Genomic DNA, 16573 nt, shown 5'->3' on the forward strand with positions numbered 1-16573 from the left:
CTCGTCTGTCACCCTTGCAGCTGATGGAAAGAAGAGGAAGGTGTGCTATTCTGATTGGTGTGAAGCAAATCTGGAAGGAGAAAACCCTCCCCGCTAAGGTGCAGTATTTGATATGCCACACAGTCTGTGCTCACACCCCAGGCGAGTCTCCTCTGGTGTTCTGACTTATACTGATGTTAGACTAATGTTTCTTAGCTGCGTTGACAGCTGAGTATGAGCACAGCGCACCCAAACCGCATGGGCGGGTTTAATAACTAAGACTGTTGTGACGAAATACGGCTACAGAACAAACCCCGGTACAATGTCTCTTGCTTGCTGAGACCCCCTCATCGGAGGGACCTCTCTGCAGCCACCGCACATGGGATCAGAAGCTCCCTCTGAAGCCCCAGGAGTAAGACAGGCCCCCTGCTCTCTTTTGCATCTTCCGGGGGGCTCCATCCCCCCCAGGCCCCTCAATCGGTGCCAGGGCCATTTTTGCTCCTGCAGGCAGATTCCAGGGGGTTCTATCATAAAATGAGGGAAGTCGCCGGATCACAGTCGCACATTACTCAAGAAGGCTGGCAAGGATATGAAGTATGTATCAATCTCTTCCAGGCACTCCCGGCTTCACAACTCTTCCTGTCAGCTGACTCTTCTATGTCCATTTTACTTGCTAGTTCACCCATTCCAACCCCACCCCCAGGCTGGGCTCTTTTATCCTCCAGATACATAGAAAGAGGGGTCCTGTCACGCATAAGGCACTGGAGCCCCAAGGCCTGCGAAGCTTCTGCCTCCCAGGAGTGTACCATCCGTCGGAGAAGCAGTACCTTACAAGGGAAAAGACGGGAACCCCACAACCGTATCTCCTGGCAGCACCTGGCAGTGCCCTCAGGCCCTGCCCAGAGCAGCTCCCTCAGATTCCGAGCCCACGCTTCCCCGCTCAGGCCTTCTCACTCTGCAGCCTAAGCCTGCGTTCCTGTAACTCCAAAGCCCACTCATCATCCTCTCAAAACTCCAAGTTAAAAAAACTTGACATGCTCAACATTCGCTTTTGGGTGAGGAAAGCTGAAAGGAAATGAGATGGGGCACGGGGGCACGTGTTGTGGTTTGGGCTCCGGGCATCAGTTTCCAATTCTACAAAGTAAGAAGACCGGGTTGAAGCTGCCATTTGTCTCAGAAATGGGACAAGTCCATGCTTTACCAGGCCCTCGTCCATCCTCAGGCTTTACTGAAGATTCTTCTAGCTCCAACCAATCAAAACACGCCCAAAACCCATGAAAGAATTTGAGAGAGTTTAAAAGTCTTGATGTCTTTCAACATCCCGCTGTCTCCACTTATCTCGAAACATTTCAACATTGGAAATTAGTAATAATCTGATTCACTTAAGCTTCAGGGTGGGGAAAAGAAATACCGTAGAAATCAACTAATGTTATATGGGAGGAAGTGGGTGACTCCCAAGCACACATTCTTGCTCTAGATGCTAAAAGCAACCACCTCCTAAACTGAAAGGGAGATCTCGGTCTTCTCCAAACCACAAATCAGATAAGTGATTGAACTTTACCCAGGCACCGAAAGCCCTAAAGATTTCCAAGTACTGAACCGTCAGATCAAGATGATTTAGGATTGCTTTTCGAAGCAACTGTGGTTTGGTTCCCAGTCAGCTGAGTGCCAGAACTACAGATAAACTTGTTCTTAATCTCTACGCATAAAGGAAACCGTTTTCTGCTCTGCAAAAACAGAACACAGCAAGTGGAAAATGAACCCTAACACAACTAAAGGATGAGGTCACTGGATTTGTTCAAAGAAAGGTGGTGCCTTTGAGGTCAGAGATTCCCCAAGCTGGCTTTACATCTTTCTTGCAGTATCTGAATTTATCTGGAGAGCTTATAGATACTTCTACAATGGAAAAAAAAAGACTTAATTTTGTTTGTAAAAAAAAAAATATATATATATATGTATATATATATACACACATAGACATACATACAAGCACATGTACATTTGGGAACAGAACCATCACAAAAATCAAAGACTTGCTGGTTCTGTTGTCTGAGTTGCGGGGGTTTCTGAGATTTCCTTGATAGAATTTTAAACCTTCTCTTATGTTGTCATTAAAAATTGGCCAACAGAAGGGCGCCTGGGTGGCGCAGTCGGTTAAGCGTCCGACTTCAGCCAGGTCACGATCTCGCGGTCCGTGAGTTCGAGCCCCGCGTCAGGCTCTGGGCTGATGGCTCAGAGCCTGGAGCCTGTTTCCGATTCTGTGTCTCCCTCTCTCTCTGCCCCTCCCCCGTTCATGCTCTGTCTCTCTCTGTCCCAAAAATAAATAAAAACGTTAAAAAAAAAAAATTTAAAAAAAAAATTGGCCAACAGTTACACTCAGTACCTCATAGTTGCTCAGGAGTTTCCAATGTACAGGAGCCATCAATACCAGTCCTTCAGATGATTAGATGTGAAACAAACTAGAATCTAAACCTGTATATTAACCCCAACACTGTGAGATGTGACGCCACTCAGAGTACAGGAAGGGCTCCTGTCTGGGAGAGGACAGTGGTTAGGGAGGGACCCACAGGGCAGGGGAGTGTAACCTGATGAAACCACAGCCCACTGCTGGGGCAACTCCCAGGCCCTCATCTCCCTTGCTCTGCTCTGTTTTCTTTCCTTCTGTAGAATTTTATCACTTTCCCACAAATATATTTATGGATTTATCACGCTATTGTGTCTTGACTCCACCAAGTAGAAGTTTTACGAGGGCACAGGTCTTTGTTTTCTTCATTAATGTGCCCCAAGCACCTCAAACAGTGCCTGGCAAATAATATATACTCAACAAAACTGGTGGATGAATGAATGAACACGTGGAATCCACTACATTCGGGAGCTAGGAAAGTTGGAAGGCTCAAACAAAGTAGCCCTCTCGTCTCTGACCACCTAGGTAGGAGTGAATGTGAAGCTGTATGGTGGGGGCACTAGTCACTTTAACCTGAATTGTGTTCCTAATTTGGGAAGACATTCAGGAATAGGCCAGCTTAGATTTTCTAGTTTCATGCCTTGTTGTTTTTTTTTTCCTAAACGTTTATTTTGAGAGAGAGAGAGAGAGAGAGAGAGCGCATGCGCGCGAGCGTGCAAGTGGGGGAGGGGCAGAGAGAGAGGGAGACAGAGAATTCCAAACAAGCTCCATGCTGTCTGACACGGGGCTCAATCTCACGAACCATGAGATCAAGACCTGAGCCAGTATCAAGAGTCAGACGCTTAACCAACTGAGTCACCCAGGCCCCCCCATGCCTTGTTCTATGGATGAGGAAACAGAGAGGAACTAACTCATTTGTCCAAAGTCTTCTAGCCGGCTAGCACCAACCCCTCCCTCAACTCCCAACTCCCATTCACTGAAAAAATACATGTGTATCATATGGGTCAAAATACACATGAAAACATAAAACTATGCCTATAAGCTACACTTCAAAACAGCTAAAATGACAAAGTACACCTACCTATCTACTTGAGGAGAACAGAATGGGGATTTCCTTTCGGCATGAAGTTCAGTCTGGAAAACACAGCCCCTGTCCCGGGGTTCACCCAACTCTGTTAGGTCAGAAGCCCAGCCCCATGCAGAAGCTGTCATCAAAGACTGACTTCCCAATCCTACTGACGTTTGTTCACCATTGTTCCAGCAGCATTTTAGATCTGGTCCAGCTCGGTCAATGTGACACTTAGAAGAGAGTCCCCCTTGCTTCTAAACCACCCGTTCAGATTGCTGGGGTCACAACGGATGCGAGACCAGTCCCTAAAAGGACACGTTGGCCAGCTCCCTGCGTTCTACAGTCAGGCCCTCTACCCGTGCACCTGCTGTAAAATCCCTGAGGGCTGTGAGGCTGACGAATAATCCAGATATCCAGCCCTCCCAGGAGAAGAGGAAGGAGAGTATCACAAATCATATCCTCCCACGATTTGCTTCCAATCATGGTCTCACCCTGATAAGAAAGTTCCTTTTTATTTACGTGCTTCATTCTTGTACTTTAACTATTGAACCCACTCCTTTCACAAGTTTCTTCCATACCCACTCCCCTTAGCTGCTTCACTCTGGCTCCAGTAGGCTCTTTTAAAACTCAGAGAGGGTACTGTAAAGGAACCTGGAAGAGAGTCTTGTTCTGATTCCTTAGGGCTCTTAACATACAGAGAAGGCAAGAACACTTAGTTAGCATTAAGCATAACTTCAAATAATTCTAAACATCTCATAATTCAATAACTAAGTGTATTTAATGCAAAGCCAGTTTTGCAGTTAAAGCAGATTTCTTAAAAAGCAATTTCAGTAGCTAGTACTCAAAAAAAAAAAAAAAAAAAAAGCCCTTTGGAATTACCTGTTCTTTAAAAGTTGGGAAATACAATGTATTAGAAAAAACAATGCTAAATTCTCCATTACCAGGTCTGCCACTAACTGGCAGGACGTATCAGTTCCAACTTCTCTACAAAATGAGCCAAACCTGTCTCCGGTCTGGTCCGGTGCTGTGATATTCCAGGGCACAGGGAAACACACTTGCTCTGTCCAGGATTCAGACACGGGAATTACTTGACAGCCTCAACCTGGCTGCATAGTAGAGTCCTCTGGGGCTTCTGATGTCATCAATAGTGTTTCTACAGAGGGAGAGGGGTTTCTGGAATCCTTGCGCGGTCGGCCATGAACCAGTGTGTGGTGTCCTCTTGATGGGCTCCTCATGTCAGTAACGAGATTAATTTTTCCATTGTCAGACCCCGTGAGATAAATGGTTGGTAATCATTCAAGTCAGTTTCATTTTTCACTCAGCATGATGTTTCATTGTTGAAAAATTTTTTTAATGTTTGTTTATTTTTGAAGGAGAGAGACATACAGCACGAGCGGGGGAGCAGCAGAGAGCAAGGGAGACGGAATCCGAAGCAGGCTCCAGGCTCTGAGCTGTCAGCACAGAGCCTGATGCGGGGCCTGAACTCACGAACTGTGACATCATGACCTGAGCTGAAGTCGGACACTTAACTGACTGAGCCACCCAGGCGCCCCTGATGTTTCATTGTTAAAAAACGAACCTTGATCTAGGGCTGTCTTCTTATGTATAAAACATATTTAAAAAATTAAAGTTATATGTATACAATTATTATATTTTATTTAAAAGAAAGGATGCTGGGCTCCCTTCCTAGAGATTCTGATTTCAGTCACCTTGGGTGGCACCTCAGGGTTTTTAATGAGCTCCCCAGGTGACCCTAGATGACTAATTCGGCCAGGGCTGAGAGGCATTGCCTCAACTTCACACATTCCTAGTTGCAGATGTGGCCTCCTAGACAGGTGTTTCTCTCACTCTTAGACGCTCCTCAGGAGTCATGGGCCGTTTAATTTAAAAGAGATCTGACTCAGTTTGGTCAACAAACACCTGTGACCCAACTGTAGGTCAATGACAGTATCAGGATCTAAGGATTCTGACAGCACTGTTTGTTCAGAAAATGTATGAAAAAATTCAGTTTCCATGACAAACACTTCTGCATCTCAGACGAACAGTTATTCCCTCATCTGAAATAGAGGGGGGGAAATAATCCACTGGAGAATGGGGTGGTTTTGAATTATAATTAGAAATTAGTCTACTAACTAGGGAAATGTTTTATACATAAAAGGACAGCCCTAGATCAAGGTTCGTTTTTTAACAATGAAACATCATGCCGAGTGAAAAATGAAACTGACTTGAATGATTACCAACCATTTATCTCACGGGGTCTGACAATGGAAAAATTAATCTCGTTACTGACAGGAGGAGCCCATCAAGAGGACACCACACACTGTGGTTCATGGCCACCCGTGCAAGGATCCCAGAAACCCCTCTCCCTCTGTAGAAACACTATTGATGAGATCCCATTAAAGGACACAGGAACATCTTCCTCCCCATCCTTCCCCCTATGAAACCCACAACCCACATGCCTGATGATAAAACAGCCCCTTGTTTTTATGGGTCTTAAAAAACTTCAAAAAGGAATACTCAATCATTATCTGCTGAGTGCTCCCTACAGTGGGTATGGCCAACTCACCGTGCTAAATGCCACAGAGGATGCAGATAAGCAAGACAGGGTCCCTGCCTTCTATGTCAAGAGACGTGATAGCCCTCTCTCCCTAGAGCACCTTCCTGGTGCCCTCCTTTCTCCCTCATTACTCTCCTGAAATCCACCTAATCTAACCTTCGTCCCTCCACTGTGGTCCAAGGGCCAAGGCCACTCTCTCTCCTGTCACCACAGACCCACTTCCTGGCGCCAGAACTGGCTGAGAGGCAGGGGCCTCTGCAAGGGCAAACCAGGCCGAGCCTGATGATTAGAAGGTTTGATCTTTTCAGGATTCTGTACCAAAGACTGGCTGCACCAAGGAAGAGCAACTCTGGTTTAAAGGCTTCTAAGATAATGAACTTTCAGTTTTGCTATTTCAGAAACATTTCTGGGTAAGATCTTACTGAAACACATGCACCTGCTTGGATATTATTAGATCTGAGTATAGAAACAAGCTTCAACTATGAAATAGGCTTAGGGCCCCTGAATCTCCTCTATCCAGGATCATTGGACTCGGCTCCAGAGTTAAAAATGGTCCTTCTTGCTGATGGAGAGTCTCAGGCGAAGGCAGTGTTTCCCCCTCAAAGCTGCATCTTTCGAGTACTGGAACAAAGGGTATGAGGCCACAATCCTAAGGGGATGAACAAAAGCATTATCTGAGCATGTTCCTGAAGCTTACTAGAAAGTCTGCTTTCTTCTCTTCCCAGTCCTTCTCCACACCCAATCTCTCACTGCAGCAACGTTGGTCACCTGCTCAGGGTGTGACTGGGGTAAACTGACTGGTTCTCACAAACCCACCAGAACTTAACCACTGCAGGAGCTGCTCTTCAAGAGGAAACAGGAGGATTAGCTTCAAAGTTCAATTCTACCACTGAAGCATGACCTTGAACAGGTCACTAGCCCTCTCTGGCCTCGGCTTCCTCATCTGTCTGCTCTGGGGAAAAGGACAGAGAGCATTTGTTCAATTTGGGAGGGGAGGGAATGGCATATGCCCCAAATGTACTCCCACTGTTACTGATGGATATGCATTCTATTCCTAACATGAGGTGGGGAAAATACTGAGGCTCACTGGACTAGATCCACAAGACTCCTTCTAGCAGTCTAAGACACCCTGACTCTAACCTTGGGAGGCTATCCATCTATGCACATATGCTCCCAATGCTCACAGTATTTGTGGAATTTTTTTGGAAATCCCCTTCAAAGAATATACTGCTGAATCCCCTAAGTGATAGCAAGTGTTTAGTTTTTAAAAACCAAAAATCAGATCCAGGTGTCCTCAATAAGTTATACATCAGTCTGAGTAACAGTTTTGATCAAAATTTCAGTGTGAACCATGTAGAAGTTACAGTCGAGCAAAAACTGGAAGGAAACTGGGAAAGGTTTTACATTGTGTAAGGATCACCGGCTTGAAAGTAAATATTTGCTTTTTTAGGGTTCCTTTGTTTTAAAGTTGAATTATTAAAGTGGTTAAATAAATTCCTAAGTGAAATAGTGAAAAGTAGAACTAAAAACAAAAAATTTTTAAACTGATCTGTATGACATGACCCCTGACCCCTAAAGAGGTGATTATTTGGAAAGACATGACGTTTCTTTGGATGAATCAGTTTAGGTATGTTTATAGGAAAAACAAAACAAAACACCACCAAACATATTACTCCACTGTCAAGTGCTACCTGAGTCTTCCCAGGAAAAACAGCTGTGTGGACAAGCTATATGTTTTAAGAACTGCAGCCTCCAAAAGGGACAATCAATGCACCAACTCTGGATTTATATATAAACAGTCTTGAGGCAAAATTTTAAATGGCCTCTGGGGCACCTGGGTGGCGCAGTCAGTTAAGGATCTGACTCTTGATTTCGGCTCAGGTCATGATCTCACAGTTCGTGGGTTCAAGCCCCACATCAGGCTCCGCGCTGACCGTGCAGAGCCTGCTTGGGATTTTCTCTTTCCCCCTCCCCTAGAAAATAAATATATAAACTTAAAAAAACATTTTAATGGCCTCACAACAAACTACAGAAAGAATCTTGTCTGCAGGAGATGGGCTACCCTCAAAACCAAACTCACAGAATCATCCCAAGGTATTTCAGGGTGCTCGTGGGAGCCATATCTGCTACAAAGCTGATCTGAAACCATGGCAGACCAAAGGACTCTGCAAACAAGTTACTTAACAAATCAGGATAAAACATTTCTCAGCAGCTTTTAGGTATATAAGTTGTCATCACGAGACCACCATGGCTATTTACATCTACAAAATAGAAGAAAAGAAAACAACATCTAAACATTCCACTTTCGCTTGACCTAAAATCCACACTGCTAAAAAGAAAATGGGTTACTTTAAAATGGTTATTATAAAACCAATTTAAAGGTTAGTTTTGTGTTTTTTTAAACATCCAACACTGCTTGGGGGCTGGGGGGAGAGGGCAAGAGTAAATAAGGTTAGCAAATTCTGGTACTGGGAAATTACCCCAAGGAAATCATCTGGCAGTTGAGATATGCTTAAACAAGAAGGTTTATCACATTGCTTATAATGCAAATTAAAGACAGCCTCAATATCTAAGTGGCTGAATGGTCAAATTATGGCATATGCATCCAGAGAAGTATGCAGCAGTGAGAATGTTATAGAATTAAATTTATTGACACAGAAAGATCTAGGATACGCTCCAGTTTGGGGAAGAAAAATATTATCTATACAAATATGTGCACAGAAAAAAATGTCTGGAAGGATATATATCAAGATATTAGATCAGCCATTAGGGAAATGCAAATCAAAACCATAATGAGTTACCTTTTCACACCCAGTAGGCTGATTACAATCAAAAAGAGAATGTCAGATGTTGATGAGGATGTGGAGAAATGAGAACCCTTCTACATTGCAGGTGGGAATGTCAATTAGTGCAGGTGCTTTGGAAAACTGTCTGCCAGTTACTTAAAAGGTTAAACACAGAGTTGCCATATGACCCAGAAGTCTCACTCCTAGGTATATATATATATCTAAGAAACATGAAAAAATATGGCCATTCAAAAGTTTGTACACAAATGTTCATAGCAGCATTATTCCTAATAGCCAAAAAGGGCAACCAACCGACCAAATGTCTATCATCTTAAAAATGGATAAACAGGGGCGCCTGGGTGGCTCAGTTGGCGAAGTGTCCAACTTCAGTTCGGTCATGCTCTCACAGCTTATGGGTTCAAGTCCCACATCGGGCTGTGCTGACAGCTCAGCGCCTGGAGCCTGCTTCAGGTTCTGTGTCTCCTTCTCTCTCTCTGCCCCTCCCCCCCACCCTCTGTCTCTCAAAACATGAATAAACGTTTTAAAAAAGTGGATAAACAAAATGTGGTATATCCATTATAATGGAATATTATTCAGCAATAAAAAAGAACAAAACAGCAATACAACATGGATGAAAACACTATGCTAAGTGAAAGAAGTTAGTTACGAAAGACCACATGCATGCATTAAGATTCTATTCACCTGAAATGTCCAGGGCAAATCTATATAGATAAGAAAGTAGATTCATGGTTGCCAGGGGCTGGGAGGTGAGTGGGAAATGGAGAGTCATAGCGAATGTGTGGAGTTTCTTTGGGGGATGATAAAAATATTATAAAATTGATTGGGGTAATGGTTGCCCCGTTCTGTGAATATACTAAAAACCACTGAATTACATCTTTAAATGTGTGAACTGTAGGATATGTGAATTATAGGTCAATCAAGTCTTAAAAATGTAACTAGAGGTAATGTTTGGGTAGTATGATTACAGGTTTGTTGTTTGGTTTATTTGTTTAATTTAGACTTATCTATGCTTTCTAACATTTCTATAATAAATATGATTACTTTGAGGGATTTTTGAAAATCTTCCCATGTTATCATATAGAAAGCATCAAACATACAAAAGATTTAAAGAAAGGGAAATACATGGGGCGCCTGGGTGGCTCAGTCGGTTGAGCGTCCGACTTCGGCTCGGGTCATGATCTCGTGGTTCGTGAGTTCGGGCCCCGCATCGGGCTCTGTGCTGACAGCTCAGAGCCTGGAGCCTGCTTCTGATTCTGTGTGTGTGTCTCTCTCTGCCCCCCTGCCCCACACACGCTCTGTCTCTCTCTGCCTCTCAAAAATAAAGAAAACTAATAAAATTAAAAAAAAAAAAAAGAAGAAAGGGAAATACATCTCTCCTTATAATAATGGGAAAACTGGAAACAACTTATATGACCCCAGTAGGGTGGTCACTATGCAAGGCATCGTTTACTACCATATCGATCTTGGTCAGTTATGACCCTTGTCCCCAACCTCAGACTGGGCACAGAAGGCTCAAATGCTTTTGGCATGGATGGCTGTTTACTAAGGTGCTAGTAAAAGTGACAAATTCAATGACATACTCAGAAAATGTCCTAATCGTTCTGTGGGGGGAGAAAAAAAACCAGAACATAAATATAGAACACATATTTTTATACTGTAGTATTTGCTGTGTGTTCGTACATGAACAAAGATCACATGATAATCAGAAGTGATGTAGAGGGTGCCTGGCTGGCTCAGTCAGTACAGCATGGGACTCTTGATCTCAGGGTTGTGAGTTCAAACCCCACATTGGGTGTAGAGCTTAATTTTAATTAAAAAAAAAAAAAAAAGAACATGGGGTGCCTGGCTAGCTCAGTCAGTTGAGCCTCTCACTCTTGATTTCGGCTCAAGTAGTGATCTCATGATTTGTGAAATGGAGCCCCAAGTTGGGCTCCGCATTGACAGGTAGACCCTGCTTAGAATTTTCTCTCCCTCTCTGTCCCTCCCCTGCTTGTGCGTGCACGCACTCTCTCTCAAAATAAATAAACTTAAAAAACTTGAAAAAATGCAAACAGGGAGCTTATGATTACTTTTAAAAGTTCTACTTTCCCCAGTCCATTTCTTGTCTGCTGCACTCACTTAAACATCACTAAGAATGTGTTGCTCTGAGGCAGGAAAGTCTGACACCAAACATGGGATATAGGTGAAGATAAAGATAGGAAAAAAAAAAAAAAAATCCCCAACCCCTGGGAAATACAGCCAACCAGCATGTTTATTATTCACAAACTATGATTCACTGTCCCTGTTTTTAAAGCCAGCACCACACTCTAATCATATTGCTAGGTTACAGGCCCCGAGTTATTTGTGCATAATAAAAACTGAATCCATTAAAATGATACATTGCATCTTTCCCACCTATATCATCTCTTTAGGGGCACATTTGATCACTATAACACGTGGACAATACTAAACCTAAAGATTACGTTGGATCCCCAAACCAGAGGTTTTCCAGTGAAAAATGACATCATTATCCAAAGATTCCTCAACCTGAAAAATGGGAGTCAAAATCCGAAGTGGGCAAATAACTCTCTCTCCCAGGTCCATGAAGGTGGCACTATTCTGTCCAGACAAGAAACCTTTGCGTATTTCACCAGTTTTACATTCAGGAATATGGTCTACTGTTGAACTCTCTGAAGAGGAACTCTCATACATTTTCTCTTGCGCCCTGAGAAGCTATATTACTGTGGAAAGCCCAATGGCCAGGCAAGTTAATGACATAAAATACACACACGTGCACAACTACAGTCCAATTTCATGATCGGCAGCCCTGATATGAGCTTAATGAAACATTCACCTCATGGCCTCAGTATAAATACTTGATATCTCCTAGTGGGATAATTTGTGCAAGCGATAACTATCTGAGTAAATGATAAGCAAGTACGTTTCTAGTTAAGACTCCGATGATATTCTTAGTGTGTTTCTGTACATACGTGGCCCTTAGTTCTCGGTGACATTGTTTGTTCTCCTCTAAAGCCAAAACACTGGCTGAACAAAAGCAATTGTATATATTCTAGCTGAAGAAAGCATTTTCCCTCCCATGCTGCGGATCTCTTTGGTACCTGACAGAAGTGGCAACACCATTAAATGAGGACTAGAAGACAGCAATAATGTAACACAAACCAACATTAGGCACAAGATCCAGGTCTAAGAAGGAGGGAAAACACTCACTAAATATGCACAATTTGGATGAACAAAAGACAGCCTAAAGTTAGCAACACCGATGTCACTGCATTTTGGATATGGTAGCCTAGAGTCTCAGCCTATGAGTCAATGTCTGGCCTAATCAGTCACACTCTCTTGAAAAATAAAAAAAATCACAGTATTGCCTCCAATGCCCTAGTTACTTCATCAATCAAAGCAAAGAGCACTGTGGTGCCTGGCTGGCTCAGTCAGAAGAGCATGCGACTCTTGATCTCAGGGTGATGAGTTGGAGCCCCATGTTGGGTGTAGAGATTCCTAAGAAATAAATAAACTAAAACCTTTAAAAAAGAGAGATAGCATCGAAAAATATTCCTCCTAGAGGTACACTATAGCAGTAACAAAAATAATGACAGTGAAAAGCATCTGGTGGGGGGAGAGTTTACATTTATTACCTATGATATGCAAGGTGCCTTCACATGTGCTGGCTGTCCCCATTTCGCATATCAGGAAACAGAGTCTCTAAAAAGTAAAATAACTTGCCTGAGGGCACAGCTAGCAAGTGACCAGTTTGAACTCAGGTTTGTCCAATTTTACAACCAGTGGGTTCTGCAGGACCTGGTTTAACTGCAAACTCAGCAATGAGTTCCGTTTGGCATTTAAAATAATAATTCTCACTCTGGGGATCAAAATTTTTACTGGTAGATAATTCTGGGAGTGAAATTCTGACGTTTTACTTACAAAGCAGTTATACTAAAATGTAACTTTTTAATAAGGGTCTGGGATATTTTACCATGAACTTTGAGAAGGGTGGATTTCTAAATACAATTTGGAAATATTTACACAAACTGAAACTATAGTCCCAACTAAAGCGAAATAGTTATTTTTGGCTCTAAGTTACTCAATAACTAAAATACTAGAGTCCACCAAAGAACAGCCAATGGAAATATGTAGCAAAACCCAAAGCCCATGTATACCTAGGCTGTGATATGAAATGATCGATTTCCGTATCATTTGTTTGGTCATTCTGTTTATACTCTTATTTATGAACAGGTACCAAACAACAGTCAACCAATTCAAGGCCAAGTGTTCAAGTTCAAAACAAGACCCTAGCTGTGAAAGTGGATTTTTTTTTTGAATTGGAAGAAAAAGTTAACTTACATGAGTTCTATCATGAAGTATGTACAAATTTTCCTTTAAAAACAAACAAAAAAAACCCCAAATCTGAAAAAGATGATTTTATATTCTATTTTATCTGTTTCCAAATTCTTGTTACTCCAAGAGCACTGACTATTATTTACCAAAAGTGTATAACCTCCGAGGAGTTCACACTGTGGCCCTTAGGTACACCTGGACAGCTGGTACATGATATACCGTATTAAAGAGTACATAGTGGAAGTCATTAAACAGAACCTGGCCAGTGTACCATACCCCACATCCTGAACAATGCGTTTTTTTTTTTTTTTTAACCACTAATTTAGGTTCTTCAAACCAGAAGAAAAAAAGCCAAGTCTGTCCACAAAATGTCCTCCCCAGCTATGGGGCCCAAATCCATAGCCTGAGTAAAGGCCTTAAACAGTTAACTAAATGTAATCCAGGAGCTTCTCTCCAGGAAAAGATGAAAAGGCGTTTCAGACAGCTCCACCGCGCTCTCCCAGGAGGAGACGGTCTTTCATTTAAAGTTTTGAAGCGGCTTTACCGCGCGGTCCCACAAGGGATCTTTAAAAAGAGGGCAAATCCCTCGGCTTAACCTCCTTAACGAAATCTTGGTGCAGGAAGCCTCCTGCCTCTGAAGACCTAGAAACGTGCGAGGCAGGTAAGCAGAATCAAGCTCACAGGTAAAAATGCTTACCCATTCCCAGTTGCATTTGCCTCTCAAAGTTTTCGCATTTTTAAAAGTTCAAACCAGGCTTATAAACGCAAGACATTCCCTGCCCTTCGGTTACACGGCCCTTTTGCATCCTTGCCCCACGGCCTCCGGCAGGTAGAGGCGGCGCCCACCTGTGGGAAGGGTCGGGCAGGTGGGATGGCCTCCCAAGCGCGCGGGGCCTTCCAGAGGCCCCGAGGTGCCGCCGGGACGACACAAACTTGTACTGGAGCGCACGGAGTCCGGGAAGCGCTGCCCGTGACAGCGCGCTGACCCGCCAGGCCCCTCGGGTGGCGTGCGCCTCGGCGGGGCCGGCCGCGGCCGCCACTCCGGCCGGCCGGGAGGTGCTCGCTCCCCGCCCGGCGCCGTCTCCCACGCCCGGCCCGAACCTCCGCTGGCGCGCGCGGGGCCTCGGGCCGCCGCCGCCGCGCTCCCGACTCGGACCCCGGTCCGCCACGCGCTGTCCCCCACCCCACGCTCCCCGGTCACTCACCCCGAGGCCGGACAGCAGCAGCGCCAGCAGCAGCCGGACCGGCATGGCGAGGACTCGGGCCTGGCTCCGGGCCCGGCCGGCCGGCTCCGGGGGGGGCGGTGCGGGCCGGCGGGCAGGCAGAGGACGGGGCGGGGGCGCCGCGACTACAGCGCCGCGGCGGCAGGACTTCAGCCGACGTAGAGCTGACTAGGCGGTGGCGGCACCCCCATGCCCTGCCCTATAAGCACCGGGTGCCGCCGCTTCTTCCGGTCGGGGCGGGGCCGGAGGCGGGGCCGGCCTGGGGGCGGACCCAAAACTGGGCGAGGGGGGCGGGCCCGAAGGCGGGCTCGGGGCGGGGCCGTACTGGAGGGGCGGGTCCGGGGCGGGGCTGGCCTCCTGCTGGCTGGGCGTCACGCGGCCCCGGTTGCTGGGGGGAAGGATCAGGCCTGGGCGTCAGGCGTCTAGGGGCCCTGAGCGATTTAGACAGGGAGCTTTTCCGAGGGCTGAAGGAGAACAGCAATCCCGCCACGCGGGTGCACCCCCTCCCCAGACCGTCTCACCAACTCCGCCGAGAGACCCGCTTCGTAAGACTCGACCAGGGGAAAGGTCAGGAGACGGGCGGTGCCGGGTGTTCCGAGCCCCCGCTTCGTCTTTTCGTCGTGATGGAATCTTTTTTTTTTTTTTTTTTTTAATTTTTGTAAGTGTTTACTGATTTTTGAGAGAGACAGAGTGCAAGCAGGGGAGGGACAGAGAGAGGGAGACACAGATCCGAAGCAGGCTCCAGACTCCGAGCTGTCAGCACAGAGCCCGACGCAGGGCTCGAACCCACAAACCGTGAGATCATGACCTGAGCTGAAGTCTGACGCGTAACGGACTGAGCCACCCAGGCGCCCCCAGTCGTCGTGATGGAATCTTGAGCAACCTCCAGAGCCAGGGTCAGCAGCTGGCAGGGATTCCAGCAAACGCAACACTTCTGCCATGCGCGTACAAGCTCTGGGGTCCTCCAGCTGTGCCTCAGCTAGTCCGAAGGCCCCTTTCTTCCCTTTCAACAATTTCCTTCAAGTCACGTCCCACAGCCATCAATTCCTTTTGGAATAAACCACAGCCAAGTCATTCGCCAAAAATTATAAGCAAAGAAGGAAACCATTTCAGCAGCCTGTGTCTTGTGTTTATGTGACATTTAGTAGATGTGACCTGGTGAAGCTAGAGATGACATGTGTCATAACCCATTGGAGGGACTGGGTGTGTTGAAGGCTCATACAAGATCTATTTGAGGATTATGGACTATTAACCTGAATTTGGTCACTGGGTCCATGCTGCTCTCCTCTTGGATGGAAGTGGACAGAGAGGGCATATTGTTTGTTACAATATAAACTAAGATTCACAGCACATTTACATATCTTTGGAAGAAAAGACAAGGGGATAGCAACTTCTCTGATTTTTCCTAACTTGCTCATAGGACAGCCTAAGATTTTTTTTTGGAGTTTGGGAGACTGGAGTAAACAATGCTAGAGAAAACAGCAAAGAAGTAGCAGAGGACTGACCAAATGTCTGGTCTGTGTGCACTGTGGATCAGTCCTATCTAAGTATAAGACAGAAATGTTCAGAGGAAGCCCAAATCCCAGCAACAGAGCTCCCTATTCCCAGCCCCCAATGCCTGGATGGAAGTCAAGGGACTAATCTCTACCAATGCTGGAGAATCCAACACCAGTTTAAGAGTGGGACAAATCTTGGCAACTGTGAAAGTCGTAGACACATTTTGAAAAGTGTTTTCGGCATGTTTCAGTGCAGAGAGGTTTGGGATTGACGGAGAGATGTGAGGAAGCAGAGGCTCCATCAGTCCCAAGCAGCATAGCCAGGTGTCCAGGGAGGAGCCAACAGCACAGAAACTGGGAGGAGTTCTTTAATGATTACCTGTCCAGCTTGTGAGCTGAAGACTGGATCTGTAAGAGCACATGTTTGAGTTAAAAGAGAAGCTTGACTACAAAATGTTACTTTCACATCCCTTCTCTGGTGCTTTTCCTAAAACAGAGTAAGTCTAGGAGAGGAACTTTCTGTGCTGGAACTCTGGCAACTCTTTGACAATTCAAAATGTCACTGTGACCCTGTAAGCATGGTAGATAAAACACAGGGGAATCTGACTCATCTGACTCACAAATCAGTTTTAGAGATCCAATGAATTAAAAAAAAAAGAGAGAAAAGCCCATTCCAAAAAGTCCAGGCCAGGTTGGTATAGTTTGT

At 45.2% G+C, this 16573-nt stretch overlaps 1 protein-coding gene across 1 annotated transcript in view; it reads right to left on the reverse strand.

Annotated features, from left to right (window-relative positions):
• ERN1 (endoplasmic reticulum to nucleus signaling 1) overlaps positions 1-14565 on the reverse strand; it is an 80253-nt gene extending 65688 nt beyond the window's left edge. Inside the window, exon 1 of the mRNA XM_047833886.1 lies at positions 14354-14565. Coding sequence (XP_047689842.1) covers positions 14354-14398 — 45 coding nt within the window. The 5' untranslated portion in view covers positions 14399-14565. The remainder of the gene's footprint in view (positions 1-14353) is intronic.
• Between the last annotated feature and the right edge of the window lie 2008 nt (positions 14566-16573).

The sequence above is a fragment of the Prionailurus viverrinus genome, chromosome E1 (genome assembly GCF_022837055.1).
Source record: "Prionailurus viverrinus isolate Anna chromosome E1, UM_Priviv_1.0, whole genome shotgun sequence".
Classification (NCBI taxonomy): Eukaryota; Metazoa; Chordata; class Mammalia; order Carnivora; family Felidae; genus Prionailurus; species Prionailurus viverrinus.